The sequence below is a fragment of the Bombus pascuorum genome, chromosome 1 (assembly GCF_905332965.1).
Source record: "Bombus pascuorum chromosome 1, iyBomPasc1.1, whole genome shotgun sequence".
Classification (NCBI taxonomy): Eukaryota; Metazoa; Arthropoda; class Insecta; order Hymenoptera; family Apidae; genus Bombus; species Bombus pascuorum.
In genome coordinates, this window is record NC_083488.1 from 15,167,947 (window position 1) to 15,184,496 (window position 16,550).

Sequence of the window (16,550 nt, forward strand, 5' to 3'; positions counted from 1 at the left end):
CCATTTCATTCCACTTGCAATTTTATTGTAGTCGATTTATATTATTGAATTCTGTACTTTAAATATCGCGATTATGAAAGGGAATTCTGAGAAGTTGCCTGATATTTCTTCTTTCACATAAATTTTACAATTTTATAATATTCGAGGAAATTGAAATATTTACAATACAATATAAATTATACTTAAAAATAGGGAAAGTATTTTTATATCTTTGATCTTTGTATTGAATTCTTCTAAAATATCTATTATCCTTAATTTTTTCGAGTGTATGTTAAGTCACAGGTGGTGAATAGCAGATGGCGAGAGAAAAGCTCCGTTAAACTAAAAATTAAGTATAGAATATAAAAACGGTTTCTTACGACTACTTTTCTTTTTCATCTCCCAACCCAACAATAAAATTAATATTAGATGCACAAATAAATTCATATTATATATTGAATTATTGTACGTGAATATATAATGGATTCATTATACTGAAAAAATTAAATCAATATTATTGAACAGCGAGGATTTATCTTTACCATTTCTTTTCAAGTGTAATTAAATTCTTTGTGAAATCTATTTCTATCGCTGTCTACAACAATATATTAGAGATCATAAAAAGTTCTTGTCGCAAGGAATAGCCAAATCACTCGCATTCAATTGCGGGATCTTGGGGTAAATACCTAAGGTTCCGGACTAAGTACCGTGTTGTTGCTCGCAGTTCCCTTATCAGAAAGCTCCTTTACGTTCTCCACTTTGTGGCCAAATCCTCTAGGAACAATGATCCCATTCGTTAACCCTTTCCCAGGGTAATGTGAAACGAACAATTATTATGCACTATTGTGCACGATTATGCATTGCATACACGAATAATAGAACTAAGATAATAATGGAATAAAATAAATCTATCACGTGTGAATAAACTAATGATCGAATATATATTATTATATGATATTATATGGAAAAATGTACAACGTAGAAAATGTGAAACGGAGACATTGGCAGCTTTTTCGAAATACATCCGTATCGTCGTATCCTTACGGAATTGAGACTAGAACTTTCTAAGTATTATTCCGATTTCGTTCAGCGTATTGGTCAAATTTTTGTTGCTGCCAGTTTACTCTCTCGTTTGCATAAACTTATCGGGCAATAAGAAAGACACAAGAAGTTTCAGCGTGAAATTTGCATCGCCTTGGGTGCACGCTAACGTTTTACAAGTTTCTCGGGGAATATGAAATCAAGTGACCCAGATTGAGATTGTTTGCACAGTTATGCCGTGACGGTATACATTTCGCGACGAACCGATAACTGCCGAATTTCATTAAATTATCGATAAAGAATGTGTTTGGTTATTCGAGTCGCGAAATCTAGTATGTACGACACTTGGAAATTTAACAAGGAGTTTGTTCTGCTCTACCTTACGGAGTTCTAAAAGAATTTGTTGGGTGCGAGAAGGAAACGTGCCACCGTATCAGATGTTTATTGAAACTGGAAGAATTGTATATTCCATTTGGAATTCCGATTTAAACACATCATGATGTTAACTTCAATGCCTTTTATTGATTTTATTTTTTACATGTTTTACTATAAATCTGTTAATTCACTCGTATCACATGTTTTATAATATAAAAAACTAGATAAGGTAAAACTTGTTAGAATTTTGTAATAATTGTAACGAGTAGATATCTTAATATGTATAGGACAATGTATATTCTTAAATTTAAAAAATTATAATTGAAATAAATTTTTCAATATATCCTCCAATATGCAGATTAATTAAAAAGATTCAATTCGACTAAAGTTATTGTTCCCAACAACAACACAGTTAATAATGTGTTCACTGAGAAGAGATTGCAATTGAAATGCTGCGTTAACGCAGCGTTGGCCATTAATGGGTTAGTCGATACTCGAGTCGCTTATTCGATCGAGGATGCAGTATTGCAAATCTGCAAGATTCCCCGTCAAGTGACCCGATTTCCACGGTGTTCGCTTCCACATATATATATATACACACACACACAACGAAATCCTGGAGCATTCTATCGAAAGCCGTCCAGCGTTGGAACAACGTCGATACACCGTGGCGCCATGCAGAACCGTCACGGAACTGATTCTCGCAAATGCAGTATCGATACGTGTCGTCATTAACATCCACGATTCATATATTATGCAGACGTGGAGAATAATAGGAGCGAACATCTGCTATGGACGATAATGCTTGGTTGGCGTTGTCGTAGGGTTGAGATTGCGCTCGACGCGTATCGACGCCTCGGTTCCGTTCTTGCCTCCAAGGCAACCGATTAACGCTGACAGAAACTCTCTTGCCTTCCAGCAACTACGCGTCAGCGAAAATCCAGCTAATTGTAAGCGGATTAAGGGATTCGCGGTATCATATCGATGATCGATGCACGGCTTTGAAAATCGTTCTCCGGAGAATGGAAAGTGAATCAGCTAACAGAATGTCTACAGTGTTTCGTTTATTAATGGAATTGGTATTTAATATTTAACTTTCGAATGGTGAAGACAGGCTCAATACTAACTTACAGTGGTGGACATATACGTAGTATGGTGGAAAAACCATTTAGGAGGAACTACAGATGAATTACAGTGCAGAGAAAGATGAAAGTGCCGGAAAGGATGAGAAATCCCAATGGGCCATGTGGCCCAGCAATATGCTTGTGGCCCTATAGGGGAATAGATAGTTGAAGAAAGATGTACTTGACCATTTTGGGTCATCAACACGTGTACGTGGTCGGAGCACTAAAACTGGTATAAAAGGATGTTTTGGTGGAGAAAATTAATCAATTGGAGTAAGTCATGAGTTGCGAGTTTTTGGTTATCGATTGTTGTGAATTATTAGTTACGAGTTTTGAGTTGTGAAGTATCATTTAAAAGTTGTTTAGTTGTATCAATTTAGTTGTTTTAGTTGTATTATATTACTACATTAAGAAATAGTTCTTTAGTTAAGTAATCATAGTTTCCTGTTTCATCATTGTAAATAAATATATCAAATAAATAAGTCGCTATAATTCTGGAGGCTCGGACCAGGATTGAACAAAACAGAAAACGAACTATTTAACAGAACTATTCGTGTAGTAATTGTGAAATTGAGTTGAAATTGAGTTGAATCATTATCCATGACCGAAGGATTATACGCGGATAATACCATCGTCGATGTTGAAGAAAGGTGCGTTGTTAACGATAAGCTGACCCGAATCGGAACAATGAAAGTTGCGAAGTTGAAAGGTGAACTCAAGAAATGAAGATTAAAAATAATTGGTAAGAAGAAAGAACTGCAAGATCGTCTAAGAGCTTTCATTGCCTTGGAAATTGAGCACGGTGAGGACGAAGAAGACGAAGAGGAAGACGAAGAAGACAAAGAGAGTGTGATGTGTTCGAAACACGCGTTAGAATCGACAGTAGGAGCGCACACGTCCTAACATTCAGGGACGTGGAAGAGTCCATGAGCACATTTAGTGGCGATAATAACGTCAATGTGCAAAGCTGATTGCTAGAATTTGAGGAAATATGTGACCTTTGTAGGTGGACTGACCTGCTGCGAATAATATACGCGAAGAGACTTTTACGCGGTTCGGAAAAGTTGTTCATCGACTACGAAACTACGCACAAGGAGCTGTTGCGTCGAATTAAAAAGGAAACCGTGACATACCAGGAGTATGTCTACAAAATGTTCGACATAGCTAAGCAAGCGAGTATGGAAAGTTCAACCGTGATAAAATATATCATCAACGGAATTTGTGACGAGGAGACCAACAAAATAATACTGTATGGCGCCAAGGATATTCGAGAATTAAAAGAGAAGTTCGCCCCGTAACGAAGGAAAACGCGAAGACGAAAAGCAAGCGAGTCGAAGAAAAATCCAAGAGGACGAGTCGCAGCGAAACTACGCAGGAGCTGGTACGACGGTGTTTTCTATGCGGAGACAAAACTCATCTAAGTGCGAACTGTCCAACGAAAAGCAACGAAAGGTGCTAGATATTTCAAATGTCAGGAGTACGGACACATCGCATCGAAATGAAACAACCTGAGTAAGTTCCCTAAGGATGCGTGCAGTACGTCGCAGTCGTTACAGACGGAGCGTTGTAGAGATGTTAAGATCGGAGATTGCCGAGAGTAATTGCACACTCGGAGAATTTTCGACGAATGTTATAATAGATGATGAGTCGTACGTTATGATCGTACATGTAGTTTCGGATACCTTGATGCAACATTCGCTGATCATCGGCACAGACTTTCTGAATACCGTCGAAGTAAACATAAAGGAAAGAGACATCACTATTCATAAAATAGAGAGCAAAGATTATAATAGACTTCCGGAGATATTTAAAATAGAAGTAAAGGCACACGAGGTAGATTTATCACACGTTACGAATATCCCACACAGGCAAACTATAGAAAATCTGATTCAAAGTTATAGGCCGCAGAAAACGTGCGAGGTAGAAGTTGAGATGAACTTAATATTGCAAGACGATCTCCCCGTTTATGAAAGACCGCGAAGGCTATCTCCTTGAGATAAGATCGAAGTCGATAATCAAATCAAAACGTGGTTGGAAGACGGGATGATATGCCAGTCCCAGTCTGACTATGCAAGCTGGATCGTGTGTTGATCAGACAGAAAAATGGTTCAACTAGAATTTGTGTTGATTATAGACAACTATAGACTAGGAAGATAGTGCAAGATAGATATCCACTGCCCTTGCTCAAGGACCAATTAGATTTATTGCAAGGCTCGAAAATATTCAATACATTAGACTTAAGAACAGATTCTTTTGCGTTCTCATCGGGGAAAGTAGCAGGAAATATATGGCATTTGTAGTTCCCGCAGGTCAATATGAATTTCTTGGAATACCGTTTGGATTATGCAATTCACCGGCCATTTTTCAGAAATTCATAAATGCAGTCTTCAAAGAGTTAATCACGACAGAGGTTGTGCTAACATAACATGATTTATATATATACATATTTAAATAATGGAAACTTGGAAGGAACTGGGAAAAAGTATTTCAATTCGTACAATCAAATAATAGAAATTTATATTTTTTATATCGGTTTATTTTAATGTCTCTTTCAGATATAAATAACGTGTCCTGTCCTCCATTGAATCCCGAGGGCCGAGGATATTTAATGTGTTCACGTTTGGCAACGCCAAAGCCATGGAGAGGTAGACGAAGAGTAGCCAATCGGCCAGGTACCAAATGTTTCTTGAAGTGTCCCCATGGGTATCAGCTTCATGGAGAATACGAATTGACTTGTCGATCGGATGGTTCATGGGATGGGCCGAAACACGGCGAGTGCGTCAGTGAGTAAAAATATTAATCCAATTGTTTCTTTTTACTCTGTTCTTAGATACATAAAGATAATGTAATTCTTCATGTATAGGATAGTACGCAGAAACTAATTTGTTAAATTTCACATAATTTTGTGTATTCTTTAACTAATATTACTGAACACCACTATGGTTAAATACCGTTTTGATGATGAATATCAATTAGAAGTCTAATTCCATTAGCTAAATTTACTTCACTATATGAAACTGATTTTATTAGTAATTAATAAATAATATATATGAGTATTAACAATTTAAATAACAACGCAGTATTAAACACTTGGATCTTCATACGTTCTTAATGTTTTTTGCATGAGATTATCACAGTCCAAGTCTTTCTATTGTATGTGCTAACTCAGATTCTAATTAAGTTAGCTACAGACGCGAAAGATGTACTAATGTACAAGTTAATGCCCACAAGTATAAGAAAATGTTCTTAGTAATAATTTTAATGAAATTAGTCCCTTGAAATATGAATATATAAACGAATTTTTAAATGTATTTTAAGTAAATCTTGACAACGTAATAAGATTATAACAAATTTTAATTTAATAATTTCAATCGTTCCTCAAATTACTCAAAAGAAAGAGGTGTGTAATTATTTTGTTATTTTTTTCTATTTACTATTATCTTTGTTATTATTTTCTATACAATTATTTTCTTTTTTGATGCTCTAATATCCAATTAATTTTGCTTGCAGGATACTGCAAGTCTCGTTTAGAAAATTGCTATAACATTTCTTGCAAGTTATCTGTTTTTCATTTATTATCCTACCAAAACCTAATATTTACATATATAAATCCAATCTAAACACTAAAAGATGCCTTTGTGTATATCTCAACAGCTAAAGCTGAACTGCAATTATAAGTAGATAAGGTAGACTTAGTAGACAAATACTTTACGTACTGAATATTATAACGGGTATACTCTGGATATTTTACATATTTTTGCATATTACGTGTATTCGTATTACGTATTCGTATCACGAATAATTATAAATATTACAGTAGTTAATTACAAGTATTATAAGTGAAATTGCAATTATCCTTTTCTCTACTCTGATTTGCAACTACTTCGTGTTGCAGGATACAGCAAACCTCGCTTAGAATGTCCAAAAGACGTGATCGCGGAACTACCGCCCGGACGAGACGAGGCCTTTGTGACTTTCGATCAGCCGTCGACGGATCTCGATTGGTTCCGATATGTTAGGTCGAAACCTTCTTGGGGGACCAGGCTAGAGGCGAATCTAACCCCCGGCATGCACGAGATCACGTTTTTTGCGAGACACCCGGTATCGAAGAAACAGGCCAGCTGCGTGTTACGCATCATTGTCAAAGGTGATTAATTAATACACGTGCATGAAATCAATGCGTGACATGTAAACTTTGCGATGATAATCGTTATTGATTATCAAACTGAGCTATTAATCAACGAGGGTAGATCTGCTCGTAGTCCGCGTTATCGGTGAATGGAATCAGGAACGATTAATTTTCCGGGGTTAAGGAACTGTTTCTGACAACATGCAGATAGTCTTCGACGACGTACCGTTCTGGTTGCAAACATTAGTTATTTAGCGGTTCTATGTTTGGAACGTTAATTATGCTTTCCGTTTCTTTAAGTGTTAATACAATGTTTACTGATTGCGAGTACGAGGAGTTACAAAAGTATTCGTATTTTTTTAATCGAGTCGATTTCAAACGATGCATATTTTCTTTCAAAATACGTGTTTGAAAATTTTTACGAATATATTTTTTTATCTTCATTATCGTTTTAAATACTATTGTATTATTCTACATTAACTTAACCACCTTTCCAACGAAAGTCAGGAAAATGTTTAAGTTAAATTAGTTACTATAAAACATACTGACATCTACCATTAATAAAACATTTATTACTATGACTTTTGAAATAATTATTACAAATCTTAAGACACGGAATTAATTTACGCGTAATATATTTACATTTGATTAATCAAATGGGTACTACAGAGTATTCTGCACACTAAAGTAATTGTTCCATACAATACATCAGTCGTAAGATTTGATGTATTGTATTACACATAGGCAACGGTACGTATCTCTACATAAGCTTTTTTATTTGAACCGGAGAATTGTAAAAATCCTCTTCTACAGTATCCCACATTTATATATATTATACATTACAAACATTCTATATCAATACGTTTTAGCTTCCATATTTAAATACCATTTATTAAAAATCGTCTATACACGAAATTAGACTTTTAAAAAACTTCTCACATTATCATCATCGATTTCATGTTGCAATTAAATTTCTTTACAAATTCGATTACTTTTAAAGTTCTGCCCAGAACTTTCAAATAACTGTCTTTTTCATTTCCGTTTAATTAACCTATCATTCACTTTCACCGTGTATCGAATAAAAAGAAACCGAAGGAAAAGGAACTAAATTAAACGAAACTTGTCCCGCGAGGGTAAACTCAGAAATGACGATCTCAGATATGGGTGAACCTCAAACTTTAAATCTTCCATCTCTTGCCTCGAATCCATTTGGTAAGGAGAAATGATGTTCTAAATGAAGGAAAGAAAGGAATGTATTTCTGACGAAAAACCTATTACGCGAAATAACCGTTCAGCCGCATTTTCTCGTGACTTAATGCGTCATTACACGTTTTCGTGTCGAGCGTGTCGCTTGTTTTAAAAGCTTCTGCCATGGCAGTGGCTATTAACACAGTCGTCTGAAACGCACGAGAACGTTGTGTTCTTCCATTAAAAGACACTCGAAAGTACTGGACATTGTCGTTGACATTCCAGCGTGGCGTCCTGACGCTCCACATCCTGACATTTTTGTAATTCCGTAAGACAAATTACAATACTCACAGCCTAGATCTAAATTATAAATATTTATTGTTGGATTGCAGTTTTTTATGCATTTATTTAATCTTCAAATACTATCGTTGAGTTATGGATGACTATAGTGATTAGGTTATTAAATTTTAAAGTATATAATTTTGTGTGGTATTCTATACTCATCGTGACAAAGACTATTAATAAAATAAAATTAAATTAAACATAAATATTAGATAATTAGCAAAATTAGGTAATTTAATTATAAATGAAAATGCGTATTCTTGTGAAATATAGACAGAAATTTTTTACATGCTTGGATTATACAAATTTGCTTTTTAACACTTTGACATCTTGCATAAGAATTTACGAATGTTTTGCACATCTAAGTTTCAGAACATATACAAAAGCATGTAAAATAACCTAATAAAAAAATTAGTACATTATGTAGACAAGTGCTTATTTTAAAAGTATATATCTTGTAATTTCTGTACATCTATATATAAGCCATTTAATGTAAAAATGGTAAAAATGATGTGTCAATTTTTTGCCTATTTGGTTCAACACCACATCACGAAAGCGTAACCTTCACTCTGTTTTCTTTATTAGTTTCTCGGTGGATAGCAGAATAAGTAAGAACCTTCTTTGATTTACACCACTTTTACATTAAATGGCTCATGTGTATATACATATATACATTTTTAACCTTTCTTTACATTTTGTAATATAATCATGAAAATCGAGTCTCGGATCATAGTGTTAATAAAATTTCAAAATATTTTATGTAACGCACATTATATATTAAACAAAAAAAAATATTTATAAGTATTCAAATAGCTTTGTGAGTCACTGTAGTTATCAACATTTAGCAGAATACTTTATAATTTTCACTCGATAGATCATTAAAATGACACTACGCGTTGTTAACAATAAGACGCCACTGAGACAGAGGTCGAGACAGAAATTTTCCATTTACCACTCAAATAAGTGTTCTTCCTTCGTCTGCTGGAATCCGAGCTCCGCGACGGTTTAATTAAATGCGTTTCCGGAATAGGGTTCGCCACAATGCTGTATAATCTACGGATCGTTGCTCGTTGCCCCAACGAATTAGATTATTCGATGAATCCCCGAGTGAATGCTCGACTGATTCTTGCCGGAAACCGCTGAATCCCTAGACGAAGGAAATTACTCGCTGTTCTCTTACGCCAGTTGTTATTTTTTTATTCGATGTCGAGCTTTGGATTTAACGCGTTCGACGAAGTATCGAACAGTATCTCGTCGGTGTAACGATCTACCACGGCGAACGATCGAAGAAATGGGGCAACAAATTGGGGTGTTGCCAGGCGAGTTATGTTGATTGGAATAATTAGGAGGGTGATTTGAATGGGTTAAGGTTTAGGGGGTGGAACGTTCAGATTGCATGATTTGCGTAGGAGGAATAAATGGGTGGATATTTTGGTGGACATGTAGGCTTGGCTTTAGTGTTCTTGTGATCTTTTAGTCTTACTAAGTTTCTTTTGTCCTACATGTTTTTACATGTCGAATTTCGTTTGACCTTTTAGAGTCTACTTGTCATCATACATTCGTTCAAGAAAGAAACTTTTGAAAATACAAATCATTAATTACATTGGTAAAATTTAGAACAAAATTGAAAATGTACACAGAAGTTACATGATATTTAATGCAAGTTTTGAATAATTTTATAATGAAATCCAGTTCGTATATTTAAAAATGATTAATAAAATTCTCCCTAAAAATTGTTTACCACAATGTAATATGACATATAATAATGATTAATGACAAATAAAATAACTTATATTTTATGCCACATTCAAATTATATTATATAAGCATATTTTCTTTCATCTCTTGATACTTAATGCCTTATACTCTATGCTTTTAAAATTGTTTATGGTTTGGAAAGAGAATATTGTACAAGTACAATATAATAAGTACAATATACTGGGATTATTATTTAATTCTTTCCTTTTGAACTTTTTTCAAACCATTGTTGAATACATCTAGAACGAAGCCATTCGAAGAAATAATGGAAGTTAAATCAGAATCGTATTTCGTCATTGTTGTGTTTTTCGTTCACAATGCGTACATAATTAATAAAACGCAATTGTTGAATCGCAGCTAACAGTTTTGAAACATTAAAAATAATAAAAGCCACGCTCAATATATATTAAACAAAGAAAAACTGGCTACGATTTTACTCTTCATTAAACTTTTTCCTTCCCTTTGTTGAGATAAAAATGTTTTTATGTCAAAGGAATCTACCTCGCAACGTTAGTAATTAAATATGAGATTGTTTGCGTTTAAAATAAAAGTAGGATTTAACTACCGCTTAATCTGTAACCCACATTACTCACGATAATCTAAAAGATATGTTTAAAGCTATACGCTAAGAGGAAGATCATCCTTTGCTTCTTTGTGTTCGCATTAGCAAGCTTCAAATGTAATTCAGTGCATGCGAGCGAATGTAATTTGATCAAGCCTTATTAATTCAAAATTAATATCATTTCCAAGTAACCAAGGCGTGGTCCATTATCAATTTAATTGTTTTCTCTATTTAAACTATTATTTGGAATCGTATGTATCCATTTGCAGCTAGTTGTTTTTATTCAGGTTAAATTAATTCGGTTTAGTAAAATTGAAATTATTGCCATAATATCGCGGTTACATTCCGTACACATACTATATTACACATATTTGCATTAGACGTATTCGCTTAACTGTATTCTAAAGTTGTATTTATCGTTTTCGTGACAGTAGCTTTAACACGCTGCGGGTATTTATAATTAAAAAATGGAGTCTAGATAAGAAATTATTTTACCTACTTTGTATGTTTGTTGTATTTGTAAAAATACACTAGTTTACATCATTGCACTTGTGGAGAAAATATGGCTGTAAAATTGTACTCCTCGTTGAATCATTCTTGTCTTTCTAGAATTTTTTTGTCCTAACATTTTATTCTAATTTTAGGCAAAAAAGAGTTTCCAGTTGCGTGAATTATCCTTTGTGTCGTCATGATAATATCACTAAAAGAGTGTTTCAACCCTTACAAAAACATTTGAATAGGCGAATGCCTTCCGGATAAAAGTCAGTGTATTATGCGACCATTTTGCAGGCCCTTACAAAGTCACTGTAGGAAAGTCAGTGGTCGGCTACTAATCAAGAATTATAAGCTCTTATTTAGGAAAATCCGTAGAAATCCACAAATGAAATCTCTCTGCAACTGCACAGCTAATTCTCATTCAACATTATCCATCGTACAGCCCAAGATTAATTCGGCGTATGGGAACGTAGATACCCGCGTACATCGACGATTCCCTTTCTAAAGCAATTAAACGCGCGTTTACGCGTTAATGCTACAAGCGATCTTTCCACAAATGTGCTTATTCCTTTTCAACGTGCAACAACCCGCTTCAGTTTGATGCAAATTGTACGTGAAATGTAATGTGCCAAATGTTTCGTATTCCGTGTTCGTATACTGTTGTTTCTCCTATATATAACCATCAAACGCAACGGTATAATTTCATTTTCGTATTACCTAGTAGTATTTTCATATAACTATGATATTATGAAAATAAAATATAGTATCTAATAACAAAATGCTTTATTGGTAAATAAGGGTATGTTCAAATACTTTTTGTAGCCACAATAACATATCCTCTCCATATGGTCCCAAACATTCTTCTTTCAAATTTTTAACATTCTATACCAAGTATTCACCATTCACACACCTATCGTCCTCTTTCAAATTCACTTTACGTGTCTGATATTCTCTCTCGGGTTCTCCTCCAAATTCACTTCACGGGTTCCAAATTTTCTTCACATTTTACTAACTTCACAAAATTCTATTACCGTGCACAATACTTGCATGCATTATCAGCTTCTTTTCCATACAACTATCGAACTTCCATATGCGACGTTCGTAACCGATCGTTTCGTCAATGAAATACGCAAACTTTCCGCAAAGTAACGCACAACGATCCCGACGCAGCACCCTCCACGGAAACTAATTTACCAGAATTAATTAAACGCGACCGGATGAAGTTTCCACTCGTCGAGGAGTCAGTTTCTCTCTCGACCATGGAAAGAGTTTTTAATCATAGCCCGTGATTTATTGGTCAGAAGCGGGATGCATGTTCAGCGTTGATAAAGATGAAACTTTAAAGCATGGCGATTCACTCTAAACAGATATTTGTAGTAATTCATTTGGTGAAAATTTTAATAATGTAATCGCTATGAGATGGCCGTAGAGATTATTAATGAAGTCCTTGTAACAAGTATCGATTTTAAAACTGTAGAAGTTGCTACCAACACGGAGCAATTCGTTGCTCGCACAACGCCATAATAGTTCTGGACAGCTTCCACGCTATACTAATGAAGTGCAGCTGTGTTTTGTTTGGTACACAGTTATTAACTGTTTACGATTCGAGAAATTTATTTATAAGCTTCTTTTCATCCCAACTGGTTTGTATCGAATAAGTTATTTTCGAAATTTGCTTATAACTTGCACGTGTTTTTATATTTTTCTAACTATAGAAAATAGTTTTATAGTTTAGAACCGCAGTCTACTGATGAAAAATTGCAATTTTGATGGAAATTTTGGCAAATGGCGTCAGGTAGAAAAGGGAGGAATGGAGGGAAGAACGAAAGGAATATTCAGAATATTAACTTGTCGACATTGGAGAACTCCTCACGTAATACTAATGTACCCTATAATAATCGTTAAAGACTGTTATTCTGTTAAACGTTCGGTAAATGCTCTCGCTTAATTGAAACAAGATGAAGTTTCGTAATTGAACTTTGCGTTACTTGTAAGTGCTGCCATTTAAGATATGTAACGAAGTGATTATTTGCTTTCAAACTGCGCAACTTTAACTAAGATCGATTTTTTCTTTTGTTTCCTTTTCGACTTTTTAAACAACTCGTTCGTATTTCTTTGTATTGTTTATTCAATGAATGTTGTACGATCTAATCAAGCAAAATACAAAATTCGAATGAAAATGAAGTATATTTGAAATTAAATAACTTAATTTAAACTGTCGTGAGATCTACTAACCTAATAGTAGATGTAAATTAATTTAATGCTCAAACTACACCACCATCATTGAACATTTTTTGTAATATCCACGATATTAAAAATGAACAATATCTCCATGTTGTGTAACATGAACAAAAAAACGAAGTCTTCAACGCAGTTTTGTTGTTCTTGATTTTTATTTTACTTTGAATCATAAAATTTCTCTGATTCTATTTGTATCATGAATTACGGGCCACCTTGTACGCATAGGAGGTTTATAAGGCTTTTGTGAGCCACTGTATATTTTCAACAATCATAGAGGGAAGCGTAAGGATTTGAACTTTAACATTTCGAAAATTCACGTCGTCCGCGCCCGTATCCCACTATTCCTTTCCGTTTTATAACTCACTTCAACCGAGTTTTCTGTCTCTGAACGAAGAAAAGGTCCTTTGATTGGATTTTATCGTATTTCAGGTGGTGAAGCGCCAAAAGTTAAGGACTGTCCGAACGACATAGAGGTCACTGGAAGAAATGGGACGGCAATCACGTGGACCGAACCAATTTTTACGGACAATGTGAAGGTGACCCGGATTAGGAGCAACGAGGTCAGTATTAATTATAAAGCACTTAATTTCTTAACGAAGTTCGATTATATTGCGATTGTCGAATGTGTGTCACGTTCTTAACGACCAACGCCTGTTGGAGAGGAAACTATGAGTTCTCTATAGACTTTGGACTTTATACACTGATTATGCGAGTCTATTGATGGAGAAGCGTAATGCCCATAACACGCAACACTTGTACAGTAATTTATTTCTTTTCCCGTTTTCTCATTTGATCACCGATGAAGAATGGAAGATTAATTTGTACGTTTTATAATTGATAGCGATAAATAGATGTTTATTTTCTTTTACTTTCACAGCTACATGCGAAGATGTAAAAAATCTTGGATAATTTGAAGTTCCGAGATGCAGTTTATATGATGCAAGACTAGATCGTATATTAATAACGTTTTATTTATCGATTTCTGATATCATTTATTTCGTCCCAATTTACTTTGTAATGGCGTAAAAGGTTTCCCGTGTTAGGCAATCGCATGAATCTCGATCTATGTGACGATTCCATGCGGCATTTATTAATTTTGTATATATCTGTCTCTATACACGATACGTTATAAAAATTCCATAGTTCCTGAAACCTTTCGACGATCGGCATTAATTTCGAATAAATGTGCTCATTAGAAATGCTTTTGTTTAATAATTGTAAATTATAATTAAATATAAATTAATTTTGAATTTACTACTGCACAGGGTAAAAAGAGAAAAAGAAGGGAGGCAAATAGACAATTTTATAAATGTAGAAAGTTACTGTAAATGATTTTGATAATCTTTCTTTCTTTTATGTTATCATAAATTTCAGTGCAATTCATCTCTTTTTTTAGCCCATTTTCATTTTCCTTTCACAACGTTGATATCGTATTGGTATAATTCAGGTTTAAGTCACACCGTCTACAAAGTACGGGTTATCTTAATTTCGTAATATCATTTGGAGGGAAAATTTACATAAGAAAGACAATTCAAGAGGAAAGAAGAAACATTAGAAAAAAGTAAGGCCAACGAGTCGGGCGTGCAAACAGAAATCTCGGTTCTGAAATACTCTTCTCCAGCGAAATTACGGCGAAGGGTTTCTTGCTATAGAAAGCACCGTTTCTGTACTTCCGCCGACATACAGGAATTTCTAAGGAAATTTCATTAAAAGAAGAATATCGTACGTTTGTCTTTTCTTATCCATTGTTCTCTTTGAATAATTCATATCGATATTTTAGTTATTTAATCTTGTATGTAAATTAATGTTACATCACATAAATTAGTTGTACTGTTTAATGAATTGTTTATTCGTATACACTGTCTACTACTGGAAAATTGAATACGTAGTATTTAAATTTCTAATTCTGCGTGTTTTAATTTCAAATAGGTCATAGTAAGTATTAACCGTGGAAAAATACATTTTCATTTGCTTAAATAATGATAAAAGAGATTCAACGGGACAAAAAGAATAAATATTACAGCAAATTGTAAAGAACAGAAACTTGTTAAGATGCATATAATGCATTTTTAGTAAATGATTTTGAATGATATTATTATTGAATTGAAAGCAGACGAAGTTTGCAAAAATATATTTACAGAAATTTGCATGAAATAAAACGCGAAAAAAAGATTTAGAGAAATTGGAAATGAATAGATCATAGCGCAAACGAGATATTTGTCGAACGAATCTCAATTTTCATTATGGTGTTACACAAAATCATGGTCGTTGTGGTCGATGTCGATTCGGTCCGGTGTATCAGTTCAAATTACTCGTGCAAACTGCAGAAAGTTTGTCGAGGATTTAAACCGTGCGAAGTTTGCACGGAGAACGACCTGTGTTTCCATGCAAATATCGTGTAACAATTTTGTTTACAAACTAGTTCGTGATGGTAAGCTATGTCTCACGGCTACATTGTACGGAGAATATGACGCTGCCTTATAAATACTGGCTGCTCTTTACCCTTTTACGTGCATTCTAAACCTCTTGACGTGCTTCAAGGCAGATCCAATTGAATTAAACCGTAGTTGAAATGAAAGCAAATGACAGCACGTAGTGTACCTTTATCCTTTTTAGAGAATTAAATATTTTTCTGTGAAAGTACTGTGAAAGAAGTTATTGAATATGTAAGCACATAAATATATTTCTGTTGTTTTTTATCTGTTATTTTAATGTCACTTTATGACTAAAGAGGAATATTTTAATATAAAATAACTGGTCTATTAAGTCTAAAGATACTCATAGTTGATGGAGTTTTACAAAAGGCAAAGTAATACAGTATAGCTGTTAAGATAAAACAATATCTTAATATTGCAAGAAGCAATATTTTTAAAATTATGAAGAAGACGAAACAACACACATTTAGCTCCAGGATTAAATTTAAAAATCAAAAAAGTAGATGTAGCTTCTTCTTCTATAGTCTTTATATTTAAGATTGTTTAAAATTTCTAGTAATTTTAAATATTACCAGGAGTTTTAAAAGTAAACTTTGCCAAAGAAACATTTGAATATATGTATGTACATTTTACGTACAACGGGATCCAGAAAAATGTTGAACAATTTGTTGTTAGGAATATACCGCTCTTATGAAGGTAAGTTAGAAATGTTTTATTTATATTTCCTAGACTAGGATATCATGAATTAATCTTAAAGAAGATAGATAAAAAATAACAATGTTTATTCAAATAAATAATGATTTATTTGGAGTTTATTTGAAATGAAATTTTTAAAAATTTTTTAAAAAAGACGATATACATACGTTTCTATTTTCAATTTTG

At 33.9% G+C, this 16,550-nt stretch overlaps 1 protein-coding gene across 3 annotated transcripts in view; it reads left to right on the top strand.

Moving 5' to 3' along the window:
- The window catches only part of LOC132906132 (uncharacterized), a 78,551-nt gene that overhangs the window by 52,609 nt on the left and 9,392 nt on the right, over positions 1-16,550 (top strand). For all 3 annotated transcript variants that reach the window (XM_060958022.1, XM_060958005.1, XM_060958011.1), the window contains 3 exons: positions 5,075-5,302; positions 6,415-6,666; positions 13,663-13,793. In XM_060958022.1, the coding sequence (XP_060814005.1) occupies positions 5,075-5,302; positions 6,415-6,666; positions 13,663-13,793 (611 nt within the window). The remainder of the gene's footprint in view (positions 1-5,074; positions 5,303-6,414; positions 6,667-13,662; positions 13,794-16,550) is intronic.